The sequence below is a fragment of the Chlamydotis macqueenii genome, chromosome 2 (assembly GCF_036417535.1).
Source record: "Chlamydotis macqueenii isolate bChlMac1 chromosome 2, bChlMac1.mat, whole genome shotgun sequence".
In the NCBI taxonomy this organism is placed as follows: domain Eukaryota; kingdom Metazoa; phylum Chordata; class Aves; order Otidiformes; family Otididae; genus Chlamydotis; species Chlamydotis macqueenii.
The window spans coordinates 15,740,607-15,763,256 of NC_141557.1; the positions used below are offsets into that span (position 1 = coordinate 15,740,607).

The following is a 22,650-nucleotide window of genomic DNA, read 5'->3' on the forward strand; positions in this document are numbered from 1 at the left end:
GAGCAGCAGCAGGCACCACGGCAGGTGATCCCTTTTTACCTAGGCAGGACGAGCTCTGAATGGCCGCACGGCAGAAGGAAACAGGTTGGCAGGAATGAAAATGTGACGTCCACTAGGCTGCCAGAGGGGAACCACACAAGATGTTAACAGAAATACCAAATGTCTGAAAAACATTTCAAACAATAGCGAATTTTTACTCAAGTACTCTATTCAATGTCCTAATTAGCTGAATTAAAATAATTTTGACTCCAGTGGCTAATGAAAGAATGGACACAATGCCAAACTCATTTTCAGTTCAAGTTTTACTCTGAATTGCACAAAGGTTGAAAAGATTTTTTTCTAAGTTTAAAATCCAGCATAATAATTTTGGTTTCATGTATAAAACAGGGCAACCCAAAGGATACAGGAGTTGGATGACTATTCCAATGTTCATCAATAAAGATTTACACAACCTAATCTCATGTCATACATAGATTTTTCTCCTACATTATCTGCTTCTCAAATTATAACTCCATACAACACTCACAGATATCTAAGGTTAAAATATTTGTATAAAATACTATGCTATGGAAGATTCCAATGACTTAATACAGTTTACAGTACAAAATAATGACAAGTCAGAGCATCGCTAAGGGTTTATTCAGAAGCTTTTACTTTCGGTTCTTATATCACAAAAGACATGTTTAATGTTTACAACAAGTATTAGAAACTGAGATGTTTTTATTTCTACTATTATAAAAGTAACGTAGGAGACCATTCTAAGCCATCTTCAAAATGCAGACCAATCTTTTTTTTTATATAAACTGTACACAAAAAACAAGGCACTATACATTTTTGGATAATAAAGTATAAAGGTTGATTCGCATAGTTTCTCAAGAAATCCATGCTATAAATACAAATGCTTTGTTCAGTTTAGCACCTGAAGCAGCACTGAGAACAATTCATTACCTATTGCAAAGATAAACTTTTCAGAATGCGTAAGAGATGCATATTGGTGGTACAGCTAATTCAGTACAAGCAACTGCCATCCAGCTACTTTTCTGTAGTTTTGACATGAAAGTCTTGAAAGTGAATATATATATTGCATTGTTAAATACATACTTGTTCTATGTGTTTATATAAATATAAATTCTTTGTAATCCACAAACTAACAAAATAACACTATACAAAGAGAACTTCTTCAAAAACAAAAATGGCAAGTATTGTATATAGCCAAAGGACACCTGCTGCAGTAGTTCAAGAAACTACTGTTTAAGTGCATAGGAGAGCAGAGCTTAAACATGTTACCTTTAAGAGTCAATTCCATTTCCAAAGAGTTCTCTTGGCCTTTTATAATATTACACACCTCCAGATAGGTAATCACTAATAACTTCAGATTATTTATATTTATTTTGTAAATGTGGGGTACAATTCTTCTAAAGGGCTTAGAAAGTGAAAACAGACATCCCTTTAGTACTCACTCCAACAAACACAACTTAGAAAAGTCCTTTCGCCTTCTTCAGGTTAACCTGCTTCCAAGATGGCAGTGCATTGTACTCTTCTCTCGTCATCTCTAACGCAACCTGCATTTAAAATGAGAGGATATGCCATAGGTAAAATTACTTACAAGTAGCAAAACTGTCAAATGTCTTCACAGCATGGTTAGATACACATGCACAGAGTTACAGCGCACCCATTCTCTCCTTACCTCAAAGTCCTCATCTGAAAGATAAATTTCAAGTTTCAGTGGATCAACTCCCTCAGGTAGAGGCCTAGCTAAGAGATCTGCTAGTGGATACACCGTTTTACACAGCTTGGCCAGCACGTCCTCTACAAGGATTATCTGATTAGAAACGTCAGCATCCTGCAGGGAGAAAAGGAAAACAGAATAGGATCACCACACTGAAACCACCAGCTGCTCCCATTGCATTCTGCAGGTGGCATGGGATCAACCTGCACTGCCTGGCCCACGGAGCACAAAGCTGTACATCCCGGTCTGCACACAGGCCAACAGCCCTGCCCTACAACTTCACAGCTAAAAAAAGGTCTGCATTTAGCAGAAGGACATTCTCTACTCTCAGAACTTCAGTTTAAGGATGAATTCTGTATTTAGTCATGAAGCCAATATTTTTCACTAAGGATGGCTGCAGAAGACTTAAAAAACAGAAAATGTCATTTGACTTTATATGCCCCTTCACTGAAGGCTTTTAAAGCAGTTACATGTAATTTGGCTGTGACTCCACTTCCCAGGTGGGGAAATTAACGCTGGAGCTCTTGGAGCCAGCTGATCCCTTGCAGGGCATTTTGCTCGCATGCCCTTCAAGCCTGGAGGACAGACCAGAACTGCACGTTGCTACTTGCTTCACGTGATTGAAAGTTGTTCTGCTAACTCTAGCACATCTTCTTCTAAGAAGTGACCCAGATAACACTTTCCTCCTGGTTTTAACAAAAAAGAATACTAGAAGTTACGTGAAAAAGAACCAGGAATGACTCCAATATCCACACTCCCATTCAGAATTTAGCTATGTTGTTATTTTTTTTCCTGTGCAGACTCCTGAAGTGTACTTTGTAAGTTCATCCTCTGGATTTTGGAGCTTGACAGCACAAACAAGCAATGTTATTGACAACACAAGACAAAGTTACTAGCAATAGGAAACAGTCTGTGCAATGACTTACCATTTCTGTGATCTCTGCAATGTCTTCCCTGTGTTCCCAACTTGGGAACATATTAGTGAAAGTCAGAGGCTCTAGGCCAGCATGAATTAGATAGGATTTCGGGGGCTTCTTTACGTTTTTTCCTAAAGAGTCAAAATATTAAAAAAAAGAGAGAAATCACAAATGGTACCATATTTTCATAGAATCACTGCAGTTGGAAAAGACCTCTAAGATCATCAAGTCCAACCATCAAACCATTTTGCAATCCACCATCCATAAGCATGTTTAATTGATTCTTTCCTGAAAAGCTGAAGTAATTTAAGGCATTAGGAATAAATTTCACCAGGATTTTTTTAAATGTAGTATGGCACCTTTTAATATGTTTTTCAGTATTCTTAAATCTGCCTTTTACTATATCTGAGCACAAAGATCAAACCATGCATGCTGAAAATCCCCCCCAGTTATTTCCTAACCCAATGTATTTCTTATCTTAGAAAAACAGAGTTAGAATAGAATAAGCAGAGTGTCATGGCCTGAAATGAGCCATATTCAGGTAAATGAAACCTTGTGGTATGCTCAGCACAAGCATCCTGTCAGCAGCAAATAAAGCTTAAGATTGGAGGCTTAAGTGAGGATGTTTAAACTGTTCTTAACTTGGGATACTGAGGTCTAACACAATCATTTTGTTATTACAAATTCAAAGGAATGGGATCTGAAAGTTAACAGAGGTATTGCAATAGCTGGATGGTACTTACTGATGATTTTCAAAGATAGTCCTGTGTCTTTGAAATATGTATGTGTGCACACCATACAGGCCACGGACATAACCCTGCCTAGGAGTGATGCCATATCAGATTAAGTGGTTAAAGTCGTTATGCCAAGTACTGGTGAAAAAAGGCCCTCCTGGTTGAATGATTTCATTCCCCAAGGTTTCAACAGCACTGATAAACTCTAAATATTATTGTAAAGAGGTAAACCAGTGGTTAGGGACTGGGAGGAGCTATCATTCAAAAAATATTGTACCTTCATCTTACTTGGATTCAAACAACTCAGTCTAATCAAATCTTTCTTCCCAACAGGCAGTGGAGAAGCTGAATATGTTGCAAAATCCAGAATCATGTGAAACTAACAGAGCAACATGACACCACCTCCTTCTGAGGGCTGTAGCTTCCCTAAAACCTGCTTCTTGTAAAATTCTGTTACTCCCTACATTCAATCTCAGAGCATCTTTAATGCCCTAAGATTTCTTCCAGAGCATGTAAATCCGTTACAGAAGACCCTGTTTTTTACTGTAGTCCCTACCTGCACTTCATGCATGTGGGCTGTAGGAGGGTCTAAAAGAAGACAGCCCCGTCCTCCCCATTGCCAAGGAGCAGCCCAGGAAACTGAGGCAACACCTATGCTGAATGCAAACAAAGAGCGTGGCTGGACATTGTTGTTCCATTAGGTCTGCAAAACCTGAACATTACAGGTTTAGCTTTACATCAGATGTTGGGAGCAAACTCATTGGAGAGAATATGTTCACATGAAACTCAGTATACTAGATATAAAAGCTCTGTGGAGCAGTCTAACAAACATATTAGAATGTGAGTGCTTTAATTATACAATTTAGACAGGAGATTTATCATTTGAATACTTGATTTTAAGCCTTCTCTTCCAAATCTTTCCACTGTGGTTTATTTGTTCATTCTACCATGAATGATTTAACAATGATTTTAAAACTTTGCATTTAAAAAATAAGCAAATCTGCTCTAGTTGCACTGCTCCACTTTCAGTAATTCAGCCAAGAAATAAAAGGAGAGTGGCATTTGTTAATGTTCCAGTATAGGTAAGATGAATTTGTAAGTGGAGAAATGTTTTCATTGCATGAGCTCTGTCCTCAGCACAAACTGATCTCCTCGCTAAGAATCACTGAAGGGCAAACCAGATTCTTTCCTCTCCTAGTGGTCTGCAGCTCAGCTCTCCAGACTGCTGATTTAGCAAATAAAACCACAGAAAAAAAAAGTTTCAAGACATTTTGACAAGTTAAATGAGATTTATGCACAAGGAGAACTGCTAAGTATATTCATGGGATATCCAGAGTTGCTAATCAATCTCGTAGTAACACACTGCCAGCCAGGACAAGGTGGGGTGGGGGGGAGGGGGGGGAAGGATGTAGGGGAGAGATGGACAAGGATAAGGAAAGAAATGGAGAGAGGAAAGTAAGATGCTTCTGATCACTCAACTATATTCTGGTAGTAAAAATAATTGCAGCAGCATTGGCATCTCCTGAAATTCAATTTCTCCACCTTGATAAGTAACAACACCCAAGTGCTAGTCAGCCCTGACAGCTTGATGCAATGAAATTTAAGTGGTTGACAGAATCCCAGATCATGAAAGTGACAGACCACCAGAACAGCACAGTTTGAACAGTAAAAAACTGCTAAAGAAGTTCGCATCAGCTTTAGCATAGAAATAGTACAAGTAGAATCGGTCTTCACCAGTAACAAACTTGCTCTGTACCTATCCAACAACAGAGCCCAAAGCTCTTGGGAACTACCCCATGGCAAGGGGGGTATGAGGATAAAGCCAGAACTGCTGCCAAGTCATGACGAGAGGAAAAGAAGTGAGCACCCAGCAAAAATAACTTGTCCTATGATACATATGCTAAACTTCAAACCCATAAGGATCCACTGAAGAGCTTTCCACTGTGCAAACTCACATGCAGCAAATTAAATCCAGTCCAGAAGGTATTAATCCTTTTTCCCATCATAGAACTTGATGAAGTTCAAGAAATCCGGAAAAGTATCCAAACCTCAGCATGTGTATCTGATTCCATGTCCGCTGGGGCCAGAAAACATGATTTTCATTACCAGAAGATTACAGTACTGCATCAGGAACACTGAAACTGGGATCATTCTTACGTCTCTCTCACTAGCCTGCTGAGCAACTCTGAGCACTTCATTGCATGGGGCTCTGTTCCTCTATGCTGACATTCACTTCTGCTGTGAAGCACACTGGATGAAATTATTTCAAAGAAACGCATCTTATCACTCCTCCTGACTTGTAAAAGCTGGGGATGGGGGCAGTGGAGAACAAGTAACCGGCCTCCTCTTTAGGAATTCAGCAGTCACTGCCAAAGACCCTTCCAATCTCTGCCCTGTCTTTAGCATCCCATTCCTAAACAAATGCTGCCGTTTGGCAGGGCAGTGCCAAGGACACCAGAAGATGAACCATATAGAGCAATAACGCGGTCCAGTAAAGATCACGTTTCAGTGTCTGCAGTACTGTTTTTCAGCTGTCTCCTGGCAGGCATTACCACCTCCCCTCTGTGACACGAGGCACAACACTTGCTCCTACTCCTATTTGACCTGCAGACTGGGAGGGAGAGACTGGCTTATCCTCATAAGCGGGGAATCCAACGAGGGTATTGCTTTTCCTTTTTAAATATACAAATGTCTATGGGAGAAGATGACAGATGCCACCAGCTGTGTCACAAGTTGAAAAGTTTATTTGCTACAGAAGAAGTCAGTGGCATCACGAGGTCTGAAGGTCTGTAAGCCATCAGGCTTTCCTTGCAAGAAGGCACAGTTTGCACCAATTAAGCCCTAGTAACTTAATCAGAGTGGGAAACTGGTCTGAACTAACAGAACATCCAAGGTCTGTTCCCAGCCTCACATAACCCTAATGAAGTGAGAGGAAAGCATTATGGTGTCTCATGGAAACTCTACTAATGCAGAAAATAATCTGGTCAGTGTACTCTTACATGATCATCAATTGCAGCTTGAATCACTCCATACTGAGAGGCAATAACTCTATTTTGTAGAAATAAGCACAGAGCCTGAGCTCTGTTCTCCACCATTCCCAATGACCACCTGTTTGCATGTGAGACTTGTTCTTGATCTTCAGAGTCTTTCCACCTCCCCCACTAAATCAAAACCCAGTTATATCAGCAAACAGCATCTTCATTCAGTATTTTAATACACAGAAGCTTACGAAATCTAAGAGGAGCTAGACAAAAACCATTCAGGTTTAAGAGGTTGTGTTCTCAGAAGTCACCTTTAGAGATCTAATGTCTGAACTATTCTCCTACAGTGGGGACACAAAAGAGAATTAAAGCCTTTCCTCTGAGAACTGAGTAAGCAGAGTATATTAGTAATTTGGGAACAATGCCATTACTACACAAATGGTTTGCTAAGAAAGACTGGAGAATATATCTTGAAATACATTGATGTATATCCGTGCCATTGTGGAGGCACCTGAGTACCTTTCAACTCGGGACAGTAAGGCACGGAAAGGTATGACACACTCAGAACGGCCAGGCACAGCAATCTGTTACCTTTGCAGTACCGGAGCACCGTCTCCATGGCGCATTTCCTGTCTGCAGCCCACCTAATTCGAGCTGATCCAGCGATTTTGTTTTCCACAGGCCACCAGCCTTGCCACAGGTAGACTTCATGGTGATTGTCAACAAGGAACAGTGCTACATAGCCAAAAAATACCAAATCCATTATCAGCCACTTATTAGTTCTTGGACTCCCCTAAACAACCCCAGTCTTACATGCTTGTCAGATCAGGACAGGATAATTTCAAAGCCTACCAGTCCCTTTTGTTATTCATCCAGCTGAACCTCAGCTGAACTCAGATTCTCTGATATAAGCAATGTGTTTTCACAGCAAGCTTTTGGAATACATGTACGTTTGATTAGTTCTCAGCATCTTTATCACTAAAAATGTACTGTTATTGCTTAAAGCTGTATAAATATCACATGCATACATTTTCCTGTGATAAATCAAGTTAAAAGTGATTACAGTTACTGAATCACTGCACAATGCAGGATATAGTTATCTGTTTTCTTGTTACTTAAGTATTTCAAAGCATATACCTGGCTGTGAGGCAGTGTAAAGATCCTCTTGCAAGAATGGCATGGAATTGATGACAGCAGGGTCTCTCGAAGGGTAAACGTACTCAGTGGCTGAGAATTCTCCTGATGAACTGCTGAGGCTGAACAGGCGGGGGGTGAAATTAAACTTTCCAGGATCTTTAAAGAACAAAAACAAAGAAGATTTCCAATATTTCCAATATTTTCCAATATAAAAAAAAAAACAAAAATAAAAAAAACAAAATCAACTTTTAGAGTGACTATAAATTCTCCAGTTTTTGTAAAGTCAAGAAAGATGACCCGATGTCTTGGGGGACTAGCAACAGCTGTGAAGAACTTGAGCTAGAAGGCTGGCTGCCATCAGTTTGAATCTGATCCTGGTTAGTTACTATCAGCCATTTCATAACTGGCTGTTTTGCAGCTTAAATGAAGCCAGTCCATCTCAGAGTTTACTTTTTAGCTGACAAATTTTCCACTTGGTAAATCAATCCCCCTGCTACCTTTGTTGGCAGTTTCAAAGCAAAGACTGGACAAGAATGCATGCAGAGCCGCCCTCTAATCCCTTCAGAAGAGAAGCAAAATTTGTTGGTAACAGTGTTAACTGTTGTTCTGTGCTGCATGAATACAGAGGGCCTGCAGAAGGGGGGAGAGAACAAAATGAAACACTTCATTTTCCAGTACTTTCCTTCTAGAACAGTATTACTTAACTCAGTAGATTTTTTTGGAAGCGTCTCTCTGAAGGGATCACGTCAACTACCAAGAAGTTCTTCAAAAGCTTTACAGTAAATTTCAGAATACCGTAGATCAGTAAAGTAAAATGTGAGTGCCCAATCCAGGGATGCAAGTTTACCTTGCAACATGCAATCATAGGCCTTTCGATCTCTCCTTCCTAATGCATCCCAGAATCCCAAGGGCTCTGATCCTTCATCACATTCATGAATCGTCACCTTGCTGCTGCTGTGCAGCCCTGCCTCCAGTGGACATCTACAAAACACAAATAAAGAGAGTGAACCCAACTTTCCTGCCCTGAACACTGCTAACACAAACCTGCTGACTGCTTGCGTTATTAGAACCCAAAACCAACCACCCCATAGGCTTGTTGCACACTTCATGTCAATACAGACTTTTGGAAAATGATGACAAGAATTATCAATAAATAAGATACGTAATTTCAGCAACCATTCTCATAGCATTTCTGATCACATACTCAGAGAGGAGATGCTCACATGAGCTCACAATAGTGATTCTCACTGCCTGTGTTTGTGACAGACTGCTGTCCTCCTCGCACGCTTTCTCAAATTCATTTTGTCTTCCTCATTCAGAAGGCCTGGTTTTAGTCCTCCTATCAACTGGAATTTAGTTTGCTATTCAGATATTGAGCATCTCCCTCCAAATGGAGACTGGTGGTTTGTTTTTTTTTTTTTTTAAATGTTGTTAGAATAGCAGGAAGAGTAAGAGCATTTGACCTTAAGTGCAAGTGATTACAGAACATGTGTTTTCCCCACTCCACCGAATCAACTAGCCATCATTCCTCCTCCTTACCAAGCATGCACACACTGCCATTGTACTCAGAGGACAGCTTTATTTATTTCAACTTTTTTTTTGAGGCAGACTATTTTAACTAAATTGGTAGCCTGTATCTCCAAAATATAGGTCAGACACTCACTGTTCTTTTATTTTATTGGCTGCTGTTCTTCCTACTTCCTTGGTATGAGATTGTGCTTTGCAGCCATGCCACAGGTAGATAAGAGCTTTATTTATATTGAGGACAATCATGGATGTCCGGGAACGCAGGCTGCTGCAGTGACATGCTACTTCAAGTAAGTTTCCTTCATTGGGAACTTCTCCTCGCACGCAATATAGCCTCCAGTCACCTGGAGCAGACAGGAACAGTGTAGCGGTATTATACAGTCACATGGGATTGAAAATTCAAGACTTCAGCTTTGGAACAGCTGTTCTCAGACTGGATTAATTTTACATATCGCATGCCTATATTGTCACAGAATAAACTAGCTAAGCATCAGGTTTGGCTAACAGTACTTTAGAAACCCTGTTGTAGAAAAGATGTCTTACGAAACCTTGCTACAAGAGTACAAGTGCTAAGAGCTGAAGAGCTTAACAGAGCAGAAGAGTCAAATTTCTCCTCTGTTTCATACAAGAAAAAAGGGGAAACAAATACAGCAGTCCTATTCAGCTCCTCTTCCACTGTGCATCTTCGGCACCGGAAGTCACACTCAGATGCAAACTGGAACATGTCCAAGCTACACCTGCACTGAAATTCTCCTACGTCAACTGCAGCATTCAAGCAGTATGTTGCAAAAAGTAATGAATGGGTAACAAAAGCTTAGAGGTCTCCTTGGAGCAGGAGAACCACTCATAAAAATACTCTTTTGCCCAAACTACGTAGAACAGAACATATTCTAAAGCAAACACACACTTTACTTAAATAGAAAACTACTAGAACCATTTATATGCATTTCAATATAAAGTCAGCTTGCTCTAGGGTGACAAAATCCATTCTAAGCTCAAATAACAAAAACTACCTTGAAAAAAAGCATGGCAAAGCTGTCTCATGGGTTAAATTTATCTTTTACAGAGCATGGTAGTTGAGACTGAATTCAAAGCCCTTCACAATAGGTAAAAAAGGATTTTTGGGCAGAAGATCTTAACTAATAGTAATTTACTTTGTGCATTTTCTTCTTCCTCTTCCCTTCTTCCAGCATGCACAATCATCCCTCCTTGGAAGCACTGCAGGAAGCATGGTGGTTCTTTGCCTTGAAGCACTTGTACCTGGATATTGAAAGCACCAATCTTCATTAAAAAAAATGAAGCAAGTATACAGACTCAGGAAAACTATAGTCTCTGTGGATTATTAAAAAGTATATAGTTACGGCCACCCACGAAAATGGCTTTTCTTGTACTTTACAACTGCTGACTATTGTTTAAATTACCATACATGTCAGCTTGCAATGGGTTTCATATGTGACCTGCATATTAGAAGAAGCGTCTGTTTGGAATCCAACAATCAAGTGTTTCAGAATAATAAACTTCAATTTGCATTAGTTTAAACTAAGTATTATTTTAATTCTTTCCAGGACTGGGCCATCTTGCCAGATATTCTTTGAAACTTATGAGATACTGTAGGAACTGAAGTAGCTTCACAATTTGCTGTAAACTGGTTTACATGACAACATGGATGTTCTTTGCTCATTAAACACTGCATTTTGATTATGAAACTGATATAGCCAATTATTAAATCAGCTGTGCTGCACAGCACTCCACACTCTGGGTCAAGTGTGTTTGTGCGTCTCCTCTGAACTCCCGTCTTACTGGTCACGTCTATGTTGCTGTTAAAACACTAATTACGGCATTATTAAGGTACAGAAACTAACTTTAAACCTCTCTTCTTGTGTGCTGGTAACAGTCAAGCCACAGCAAAGCCTAACTCCACCTAAAGACAAAGCAAGCTAGCCTGTTCTCTGTTTGCCATTCAAACTAGCTGTATCTGCAGTTGCTAGAATCTCTGCAAAACAAGGCAATCTACTCCATAATTACAGAGTAAACAAATTTAAAATTTCAACTATATTTTCATGCCTTGGCTTGGCAGAAAGTGGTTCTCCTGTTCTCAGCACTAGAAAGAGAGTCCTGTTATCTGAACATGTATTGAAGGGAAGGCACAAATTTCTTTAAGTGTGCTTCCCCTATTCCTGCAGAGAGAGGAGGGAAGGCATTCTTTTTCAGTCATTCTCAGAAACATCACCTTTAGAAGTGGGATTTGGGAATGATAATCCATAAAGGAGCTTATGTGTCTCTGGAAGTTGAAATAAAGCCAAAAGTAATTTTGAGGGCTGGCTATTTGTACTGGCAAGATGACCTTTACAGAAAGAGAGGAAGCAAAAAAGGATCACCCACGTTTACTGTTAGTGGCTACTTGGGCAGGCAGATCTTACCAGGACTGCCACCTAGGTCTGCAGGAAGCTCACCTGTGCTCCTCTCTCTTCATCAAGTTCCACTGTCATCAGCGCTGATGTCCCTTTCTCACTCACTGTGGAGTGCCTTCCTTGCCAAAAGAAATACACGCATTTCTCTTTTCCAACAGCTCTTACTTGTTGCTCTCCTTTTTGCCTGCTTCCAACTGCAAAACAGAAAGCACATGCTGAAGAAAGTACTCTGGTTATAGGTTTAAAACAGCACATGGTATAATCTCATCTGCCAGCTCAGCATTATCCTGTCCAGAACAGGAAAGAGAAAATGTCCAACTGGAGGAACATTAGGTCTCCAAGCCAGTACATCCCCGTGCAAAGCTGGCATTGTCTCATCAGGTGGATATAAGCCCACATGCAGAGATGCTTGTGTTGGCCAGAGAAAGAGATGTAGAAAGAACTGGTACTATCTGGAGAAAAATAACTGACATCACTGGAGCCAAAATGCATGTGAAATAATATGTCCAGTTATGCTACCAGAAGAGTGCATTATGGCTCTTTTTCCACATTACACACTGTTCTTTGGCAGCAGGAGAGTAGCTGGCTGCTGAGTGATACTGGAAACAGCAACAGTTGAGAAAGCTACAGGCATAAAAGGAAAGTCCTTCTTGGTAAAGTGATATTACAAAGAAAAACTACAGAACAAAAGAATACTAAAGCAGTATTTTGCAGTCACTAAAAAAGTTAGGATTAGGTAAGCTTTATTTATTTCTTTTTTAAAAATTAACTCAGCATTTCCTGTTGGTCTGCAAAGTGCATTAGCAGCAACTGTTTGTTGTTTTTGTTTTGGTTGGGATTTTTGTTGTTGTTTGTTTCTTTTTTTTTTTAAAAAAATTGATATTTAGTTGTTACAATAAACAAATGTTTAGAACAAGTGAAGCTCAACAATATAACCAGTTATAGAATTATTTTACTCTTTCCAGTGAATACTGCATAAATAGATATATTTAAATCAAATATTAAAAAAAAACCCCAAGAGCTTTAAACTACATTCTTAAAAAAACCCTAAACTTCTGCCTTGAATTCAGCAGTGCTGAGCAGCATCCATCTGAAATACTGAGGAGGAAGCATCCTATTTTCTTCGAGTTGAGAATACTCAAATCACCAGCCACTTCTAAAATTTATGGTTTTTACTCTTATCTGTACATTAATTCCATAAAAGTACTGCCTCCTACATAAAAATTTATTCTGTTTTGGAGTGATGGAATATATTTTCATCCACTGGGTTTAGGAGTCTGTTTACAGTCCAGTATTAGTGTTACTCAATTCTCCCAAGACTTAAAAGCTTTTCTATTTTTCTTGGATTTGCCAGTATCTGAACTCAACGATCCTGAATAAGACCTACCTATATTTTTTGGCTAAAAGCCTGAAGCTGTATAGCTGTTATACTGCTTTCAACCAATTTTAATATTTTCCTATTTGGAACAATCATTTTTAGACTATTTCTATTTTACTTACCACAAAAGCCATCTATTCTTAGTTTACTGCCAGAAGGGAGAGTTACAAGGAGCATACCGAGCTGACTGATTCTCAACATTTACCTGCTGCTCTCAGGCTCTTTGTCACAACACTGCTAAATTTTCCGCTTGAGAAGGAAACCCATAGCAAAGGGTTTCCAGAAAGAGCAAAAAGGACAGCAATGGCAATGAGTTGGCAAGAGCTTTTCCTGTCATTGTTACTGTTCTCCATTACCCAGCAAAGGCTTTCCTTGTTGCTAAGCCTACGTCTCCTGCAAGACATTCAGACCACTGTCATTAGTCCAGCTGCCTAGTTATTTTGATGTTAAGCTGTGGGCACAATTCTGGCTTAATGAGCTGTCCTGTGAACACGCACAACACCTCTGTTGGGTAAAAGCAGAGATGGACAGTATTACATTCGATGTACAAAAAATAACTACAGCTTTCGTTTTTTTTATGCTTTCTTTTAAACAAAATTAAATAATAATATGTACTTCTTAATGGCCTAGGAAGGCTAAATTACCATTTCCAACCTTTAAAACAGTTTCACATCCAGGGAAGTCTAGGTCTGGATCTCACTACTAACAGCAGCAGTTTTAGCTGCACTTCTCCATGTTTCAGCAGGATGAAAATGAATTGTTCACTAACCTGTAGTGCTCACCATGTACTTCCACTTCACCACGTACGTGTCTCCCTCATGGAACTGCCCTATGCTTTGCTTAGGCAGTCTACTATAATCAAATTCAAGGATGTGCCAAACATCCACAGATGCAGTGATAATTTCAAACTGCCTCCCGTCTTCTCCCTCAACAAGTCCGTAGCCCCGGCCAATATTCATTCCATCCAAGACTGTGCCTACAGTCGTTTGGGGCACAGCTACCATTAGCATGACATCATATGGTTTAGAGTCAGATCTGGATTCTTCCTGTCAAAAAACACAGAAGAGATTTATTTGAACATAGCTTTTTTCTTCTTACCCCACAGTTCCAGTCAAACAGTTTGACTCCTGCATATTTCAGTACTTTAATATCTTGTCATCTTTTGATGCCTTGTCCAAGTCACCTTGGCAGTATTCATTGAGCTGCTTGGCACTATAATATAAAGCAACTCTATGCATTCACTATAGGTGGTGATGTTCTGACCCCCTGGGTCAAAGCCCACAATATAAAGAAAGTGCCCTGGATCCTTGAGAACAAGTTTCCTTGGCTTCCATCCCAGCTGGGTCATGTAGTTTGAAATACCAAGCATGCTTATACACACCTTCTGGTGAAGGGATTCACTAGAATTCTTCTCGTTGAGCTTCTTCAGCTCTGTCCAATCAAGAAATTTTTCTTTGAACAGTATGGTCTCATTATGTTCTGTGAGTCTGCCAAACACAGCCCAGTCTGGGCGTCCTTGTCCCTTTCTGTACAAGGGAACAAAAGAAATAGAATCAAATTAAAAACTGTGAAATAATGGCAAGAAAACCAAGTTTCTGCAATGAGACTAAACTTGAGTTTTAATACCTGGGTATGAGGGGATTGCATTCCCCTGGGTCCAGAGGATTTATGTCACAGTTGGAGTAGTCAAAGGTGCCATTCCACAAGTGTTTTGCCAGCTGGAATGCCACTTTTCTTTGTGCTAAAGTAACTTCCTTTCCATGCCATACATATACTTCACTGCCAAAATCAAACACCAGCACCTAAAAACCAAACCAAAACAACAAAGCAACCTACCATTAGGTTAGATGATAACCTGATCCTCCAGTTTCCTAGTGCTGCAAGCTGACAGTGCATTGAACACAAACTCCTCCAAATATCTGAGTTTCTGCAGTGACACTAATAACTAGCACTGCAATGCAAGTAAGGCCAGGGCAGTGGTCTGCACTGTGATGTCTAATTGTTGAGGATGATCTAACTTCTTGAGACCTGCAGCACACTCTAGGAGCAAAGTGTTCAGAAGCTTTTCAGAAACACAGAGGACCCAATTTTCAGTGAGCCTCTCCATAAGCATTTGCAGTTACTGAAAGTCATTATCAGCTGTGTGTTCCTGCACTTACCACAGGAGCAGTAAGTGGCACGATACCTCTTTTGGTTGTAGCAGGGTACATTTTGGCACCTTTCCCCAGTAGTCATCCTCAGGAATGAGTTTATCTTCTACAAGGCGGTAAATGCAATTTGTTTCTATTATTGCAGCTTCGTACATTTCATCTTCTTCAGGACTTCCAGCAGCTTAAGGAAAAGATTGTCAAAAATAATTAAAAAATTTAACATCCAACTATCGTTGCTAAGGAGAACAGACTCAACTGTTTTACTGTGATAAAATATCAGATACTGTAACTGTAAGGATGCTTACACTGGTAATTTGTCTGTCCACCAAGGAGTTTCCAGAAGTCTTTGGCTGCATGGGTGTGGGTATTTATTCCTTCTTCTATAGTCTGTATATAAGAAGCTCTACAGCCAAGTTCTCTCTTTGTCTGAATTAAAGTTGCAAGTTCTGAAGCCTAAGAAATTAACAGTTATCTGAACAGAATTGCTTACATTTTTTGAATACTTGTGCATATCTTGTTCAGGGAGAAGGCAAAAGTAGATAAGATAAAATAGAGCAAATAGCAGGAGAAATGGTTATAATTTCTTGCACTAAATAAACAGACACCAGAGAAAACGTTACAGAAATACATTCATTCTTTCATTTGCCTTAAAACAAAACTTGATCTTAATGAACACAGGAATAAAAAGGACATCCTGCAATTCAGATTTGCAGTCAAACAAAAAGCAGTCTGTTTCCTGAGGATATCCTCTTTTCTCTTGCAGCTTCACAACCTACACACTCCTATGTCAGCTTTCATTCAGTGCACAGGCTAAAACATATTTACAGGAATCCTGCTTATCTACCTGTCACTGACTATCAGTTACATGCCACTTTTTGAGACAACTGGGACCAAGGCTCAATTACATCCCAGAGACATATACTGCGACAATTTAAAAAATAAATAATAAAAAACCTTAAAATAATACTAACCTTTGCTTTTTCTATGACATTTGCAAACTCTCCTACCCATAAGAAACAGAGATGTGGAGTTAACAACAGGAAACAGTCTCCGCTGTTCAGTGATGAGGCCCTTGGTTCAACTAATCTTGTTTGAACATGTCTTCTTCCTAAAGAGAAAACAAAGCTAATTATATTCCTTTGACTACTGCTATCAAATGCCAAGATCTAATTTGTTTTGAATGAAACACAAACAATAGCAGCACATTTAGCAAAATATATGGAAACAGACTATTAAAGAAGAATAAAAGACTACTACTGTGGAAAAAGGATTTACTCACAGGAAACAAAAAAAATACCATCTCCTATCAACTAATATTTCTATTATTTCCTGTTCTTGCTTTAACTACTTTGTATCCTTCTGGAAAAAAATTAATTAAGTAAATGGCAGACAGCAGCCAAACTCCAGAATCCTTTACATTTGCTTAAGTGAAGCTATGGCACAGTTTCTGTAGGCAGTAAAAACTTTTAAGAATTTTACTTTACCAAAAAGGTAGCTATTGTTTTACAGAATCAGATACATTACTACGCACTGTAAGGATAAGTGGAGCAATAACAGTCCTGTCACTTCCAAGTTATACTAAGCACAGGAAGAATGGGACAGTTAAAAAATTTCCACAGGAGATGGCTGGAATTCCCAAAATATTCTGTTTTCTCCTTGGAAAACACACACCAGTGGCCACGATGCAAACTTATTTGTAAGGTATTGCATTTGTCACACAGTTATCACTTATTCTTTCAGGTTTTGAACATAAATCTTGAGCTGGATATCTAGAACAAGCTAACTATCCAACTGTGGTAGCAACTCCCACATTACAATCAGTCTATTATGTATAGAAAATAAAAGCAGTTCCAGCATACCTTTAATTTGCAGCAGCATTAGCTTCTTGTATGGCACAGCACTGTTGTTAGAGTTTTGCTCGGTTAGATTAACACTACGCAGGCTAACATTGCTGAAGTTCTCTTTGCTTGCCAAGCCAGCAAGTGCTACTTCTGAGAAATTTGAATTTGCAGACACTTGTACATAAAACGAAGTTGGAGGAAAACCACACACACAGGAAAAAAAAGGACAAAATTATTTTTAAAAGGTTGTTGCATGAAAAAAAAATATTTCCCCCCATTACTTCCAGTCTCCTCCTTCTAAATACCAACAGCAAAACCAGGTTGAACTCAGGTTAACTGTTAGCCCGAAAGCTTTGTGAGTTTAGTAATACCTAAATTTCTAGATTTCATCGAAGAGTAAACTGTCAGTGTCAGAATTAAGTTATTTGGCAGAAATGCCAACTTTGCTAGGAAACATGTCTTACCCAATGTTTTGTGAAGTACTGTCTAGATCTTCGATGCTTCAGTTGATTAATCATAAAAGACAGCAGAGTAGTCAAGGCTAATTAACTGAAATTCCCTTCAAATTTGTCTCAGTCGGTGTGATGCAACAGTCACATTTTAAAGCCTTAGTCATGTTTTACTGTAAATGTCAAGCCTAAATTCTTGGCTTTTGCTTATTTCTCAATCAAAGACAAAGCACTTTATGAATTTATAACTCAGGAAAATGCTTCTCATGAAATGGCAACAAAGTATTGCACATATAATTAGTATTTTCATCAATATAGGCAGTGTTTAAAGATGATCTTTCTTTCTCCAAATGTAATAAGGAAAACTTGTACCCAAAATGGTAAAAGTGTCTTGACAAACCTTTGAATAAATTTTACAATAATGTCTTTTGCTGTCCATCTGTTGTTAGGAGAAAGCCGCGTCACAAGTAAAACACAAAGCCCTGCCACGCAGCACTGATCCTTTATGGAAATGAATCCTTTGGAGTCAAGAAGGCTAATTCCAGTTTTTGAGAAAACTAGGGCCCAAAATTGAGGCCAGTGTACCTGAACAAATGTTTATCTATTCTTGCCACCTCCTCCCTCTAGCATAACATAATGCTAGATCTACTTTCCTGTATCTCCTGTCCTCACTCTGCAGGTGCAGTGGCACTCTCTCTTTACAAGGTGACTGTGCTAAAAATAAATAATTAAACCTACGCTCAGGAGGGGGCTGTAAGTAGCTTTCCCTGAGGAAGTCACACATGTCCTTCTCTCCAGACCTCCTGTAGACAGTCTACATTCAACCTTATACCTCAATCAATTTATTGCCTCTCAAAGAATATGTTCCATTCCTTCAGTTGTGGTTTTTGTGTTGGGATTTTGTTTTGTTTTTAATTAAAATTTTGTTTTTAATTAAGATAGCAGGACAGTGTCTTGTACAAATCATCCTGTTAGCTTACTTTTTTCTACTTTCATTCGCTTTGACTCCATGAAGGCAACATTCAGTCTTTGTTCCGTATATTCATGAAGAATATCTTCTCTTGCTGCCAGCATTTTCAGGGGGTTTCTTGAGGACTGGACTCTGCGCATAGGCCTAACTGCACGTTTGTGCTCTGCTACAGAAGATATTAACCTAAAAAACAAGCAGTGTTTATAATAATCAGTTATTTTTTAGTCAAAATAATCTAATGACAAGACATTTGTTTTGATTTTGGATGTGTCATTTGTTCGGAAATTGGAATCAGTTCCTTGACTCAGGCAGAAGAGTGGTTTCACAAATGTGTAGAAGAAATGGACATCCGCAGTACTAAGATATCTACAAGATGACTTAAAGCTGAACATTTTGTCCACCGCCCCTATGTCTGCATTCAAAACTTTGAGGGAAAAAAAAAATTAGTTCTTACTTTGGTGCATAAGGATCAAAGATGGCATCAAAGTCCTCATCAAGGTCCAAAGGCACTGAGGAAGAAGGGAAATCCACATGGCGATAAAATTTGGAAAATGTTTCATCATCATCCAGCTTCATCACCTCTTTCACAGATTTTCCTGTAACTGTCAGCACTGTCTCTTGCATCCCAGCAACTGCAAGAAAGAAGCATCTCACCCAATAAAGAATCATACTAGAGTTTCTAACTCTAGAAAAGGTAAACACGGCCTGTTTTGTAGTTGTTCGAACGGGGTTTTTTTGGGGTGGTGGTGGTGTTTTGCTTTTTGGTTTTTATTGTTTGGTTTTGGTTTTTTTTTTTTTGATTCATAGAAATTGAAGGAGAGATGGTAGAAAAGTCTGTTAGAAAAGAATGATAAAAATGGAGTGTAACTGCTACTCATATGCAATAATCTTTATTACAAAATGGTTGGGTTGGAAAAGTCACTACTCCAGACTAGTGAGTATGGCACAATCCCTGTCCTACGCTAGTGCTTCCACTGCCGAAATGTGAATATGCTTGTTTATGGTACTTGACACTTTTGTCTTACAAATGGAGGCCAGATATATGAGATGGAAACACCATAGAACTTGAGAGCTTCATAGGTAGCCAACAATCTGTACAAGAAAGCTGTATGAGCTCCTACAGAGAGTCATTTTAAAAAAAAAAAAGAAAAAAAAAAAAGGAGGAAGGTGAATGAATTGTACTTGGGAGCAGCTTAGTGTCCTATCTTGATTTTAATAAGATTAAACTACACTTAAAGCTGTTTCATTGTATATGGCAATATGGGTCAGATTGGCTGTGTGGTTTTAAGAAATTTTGCATTCAAGAAGAATGTGTACATTTTGTGTAGAGAAAGAACAATGTCATTTTGGCATCTGTGATTTATACTATTTGTAATACAACAGTGTAAGACTTTTTTGTTAAATTTAGCAAAGACCGAATCACAAAAAAAACTGTATGATCAGTAAGTACAGTCTGAACACAGAAATATTCCGTTTCTGTTACTAGATATTTTAACTAGGAGGTACTTTAAGTGATTTACTGAAGCCGGAGAGTGCATACGTTGCTACCTTTGGTAACTCTACCAACCTTTGTTATTCAGCCTTCCCAAGAACGACTCCAACTTGTCAAGTTTCATATCTGATTCCAATTGCATATCAGGCCTGGCTTCAATTTCTAAGCAAACCAGAAAGTAAAACTTGTTAATTGACAGGAAGCAAAAAAGCCTGAATATATTTCAGCCGTTTTTATTCCTTACCTTCCAAGGGCTTTGTAACTGGAGTGGTAGACTTCTGCCGGTTACTGAAAGGGGATGCTACTGGTGTTAGCGCACTTGGAGAAGCCAGGCCTGTGTAAGAAGAGAGAACATAGGAAATGCAGTCCAGGGTCAGCCCACGTTTCCAACAACGATGACAAGGCAAGCTATTTAGGGAAAGCAGACGAGCCTTGCTGCTTCTTACAGTCCCTCATACTTCCCCAGCCTCCACAACTGTTATGTTGGGGACGGCAGAGTGCACTGCCCTGCCTGCTCCTTAAATCAACAGCAGCCTCAGAAACTGTCCCATTCACAAGAACAAAGCTTTGTTTCCAAGTGTCTGCAAGCAAGCTAACACAAGGAACATGCTTTCTCTTGAATTTTGCTTTTTTTCAAGGTAGCAGCAGTTCACTTGGCCTACTTTTGGACTCCAGTTCTACTACAAGCCACATTTTAACAGCATGCAACTGTTCTGAACAAAAAAGGGTAGTTAGGAGGGAAACTACCAAGATCTTGCTTGGCACCTTAACAACCACCACACCATCACCCCTCTTTTTTAACTTAAACTCATCTCTATTAATACACATAGCAGGATGCATCTGACCTGTGAATATTGTTGCTGGATTAAGGAGTAATTCTTGGGCCCTGCTGCTTTTTTAAGAACACGTGGAAATGGAAGTAAAAATGGAAGTCAGAGTCCCCACTGCATGAAGCACTACTCCCTCCTTTTGTTGTACTCTCCTCCCTTCTTTTCAGTAACTATCATGAAACAAATCATTCTAGACTCAGTGGATAAAATATGATTATTTTTGTTTAGTTCTTTTCATGTGAATCTATGTTGCTCCAGTAAGAGAAATGGCACAAACTCCATAGGTTTTGTGTTTCTTATTAGGTACAAAAGCATACTGAAGCAAAGAATTGCATCTATTGCCTCTTGTTGCCTAGACTTTCAGTAAATGGGGAAACTAATGTTTAAACTTTCCTCTAATATCTATTTTCCACTTAGCCATAGCTTACTAAGTAATGAGCCACATAGGTTTAAGCCTTGAGTTATTTTGATCAGATTAAATCTATATTGTGCTGGGGAATATACACTAACTGCATTTCTGCTATCTTTACTGCAAGTCCTAGCAAGTCAGAATTGTCAAACACCAAGATAGGTTTAGAATACAACTGAGGAACTTTTCTACAAACAATTTTCTTCCCTGTTACCCAAGAGACTCAAAATTCCAGCAGGGTTTAAGTCAACTAGTAAAGCCTTCATCAAGACGTATTAGATAGGACAGAGCTCTTAAAGCAGCTCTCCCAGGACTTAATCCACAAGACCACACTGAGAACCGCTCAGATGTCAGTAAAAAATCACCTTCCAATTAGGACTGAAAAGTTTTCAGCCATAAGCAGCAATTAAAATACAGCATCTGTGCACATGTATATAACAAGGATTTAATTTTGCATTGCCTTCTCATAATCTCTTAAATTAAAAACTCATCATGATAATTTATTCTTCTAAGCAACAAAAATAGCACATATCTGAATAAAAACCCATGTGGGCTACTTTTATTGATGAAACTGCCACCGGATTACCTTGCTTCTCCAAAAGAATAATTGCAGCACCTAATGAGATCCTTTCAAGGTATTTTTCTTTTCCCATTAAGAAAAGCAAATGCTGTCACCTTCTATTCCTTTCCAAAGACCAATCTATTTGGCAAAAAAAAAACCCTCAAAAATCAGTCTGTAGACAACTGAACACTTTTTCTTGGTGACCCTCCAAAATAGGTTAGTCTTTAGACACTGACCACTGGTGTTTCTAGCAGTAAAACAATGTAGGCAGCAGCTAAAATATGTTACTAATAGATGTAATTCCTAATACCGTGTATGTTTATCTGCCAACAGAATGTGGCTGGGATTTCAAAGGGAGTTACTCCCTGTTGCAATACTGCCCTCACCCCACAATGTTTATTTTTTCTGAGTTGTCATTTACCTCAAGGTTCATTGTTGTTGTGTTTAATAATCAAGTTCTTGTAACAAAATATAGTTTAGTATTTGTTAACCACAAGAGATCACTTTAGGTGCCTTCTTCCCAAAGCTATCGCTGTCCCAGCTGCACTGCACGAACAGCTATATTTCTACCATGTACAACCCTCAGAGACTCCAGTCCACTTCAGAAGAATAATTGCATCTGGAAACAGTGATCGAAGTCAAGAGATCCCAAAAATGTCAACATTGCTCCCTTGTCATTTCTACTCCTTGGTTCTATGCAGAAATTTGTTCAGTGATTTCTTCAGCTAAACACAACACTTGAAATTGTTGTCCAAAATAGCATCCATAAAAGTAACATGTGCTTGCTAAATATTCCCAGTGATCCTAGGAGTGGAGGAAGTGCCAGCAATAGCAACAACTAGATTTCACAACTTTTCTCTAGACAGTGCACCTGGGTTTTCAAAGGAAGAATAAATAAGAAAGAATAATTCAACTGTGCCCTCTGGAATGTGTTAGAAGGAAAAACAAAACATATGACTGCTCAAGTGATTGACTGCCACCAGTCAGATAGCCCAGTAAGAACTGGATGGTAGTGCAACAGCACAGAACAAAATGGATCAATACCAGTGGCCAGAAGAAGCTAGAGGGACAGCCTCACGATGTGATATTCAGTTGAAGATAAACAGTCCTCCTCTTGCTAAACATGGATGCTG

At 39.1% G+C, this 22,650-nt stretch overlaps 1 protein-coding gene across 20 annotated transcripts in view; it reads right to left on the reverse strand.

Annotated features, from left to right (window-relative positions):
* Positions 1-629: 629 nt before the first annotated feature.
* Positions 630-22,650, reverse strand: part of SVIL (supervillin) — a 138,249-nt gene continuing 116,228 nt past the window's right edge. For all 20 annotated transcript variants that reach the window (XM_086742058.1, XM_086742061.1, XM_086742055.1 and 17 more), the window contains 20 exons: positions 19,961-20,050; positions 19,792-19,878; positions 18,679-18,856; positions 18,235-18,407; positions 16,824-16,979; positions 15,936-16,072; positions 15,270-15,417; positions 15,000-15,145; positions 14,441-14,616; positions 14,196-14,340; positions 13,584-13,860; positions 11,479-11,630; positions 10,180-10,285; positions 9,162-9,369; positions 8,346-8,479; positions 7,499-7,654; positions 6,953-7,096; positions 2,656-2,777; positions 1,688-1,843; positions 630-1,562 (listed from right to left, as the gene is read on the reverse strand). In XM_086742058.1, coding sequence (XP_086598184.1) covers positions 1,476-1,562; positions 1,688-1,843; positions 2,656-2,777; positions 6,953-7,096; positions 7,499-7,654; positions 8,346-8,479; positions 9,162-9,369; positions 10,180-10,285; positions 11,479-11,630; positions 13,584-13,860; positions 14,196-14,340; positions 14,441-14,616; positions 15,000-15,145; positions 15,270-15,417; positions 15,936-16,072; positions 16,824-16,979; positions 18,235-18,407; positions 18,679-18,856; positions 19,792-19,878; positions 19,961-20,050 — 2,978 coding nt within the window. In that variant the 3' untranslated portion in view covers positions 630-1,475. The remainder of the gene's footprint in view (positions 1,563-1,687; positions 1,844-2,655; positions 2,778-6,952; positions 7,097-7,498; positions 7,655-8,345; positions 8,480-9,161; positions 9,370-10,179; positions 10,286-11,478; positions 11,631-13,583; positions 13,861-14,195; positions 14,341-14,440; positions 14,617-14,999; positions 15,146-15,269; positions 15,418-15,935; positions 16,073-16,823; positions 16,980-18,234; positions 18,408-18,678; positions 18,857-19,791; positions 19,879-19,960; positions 20,051-22,650) is intronic.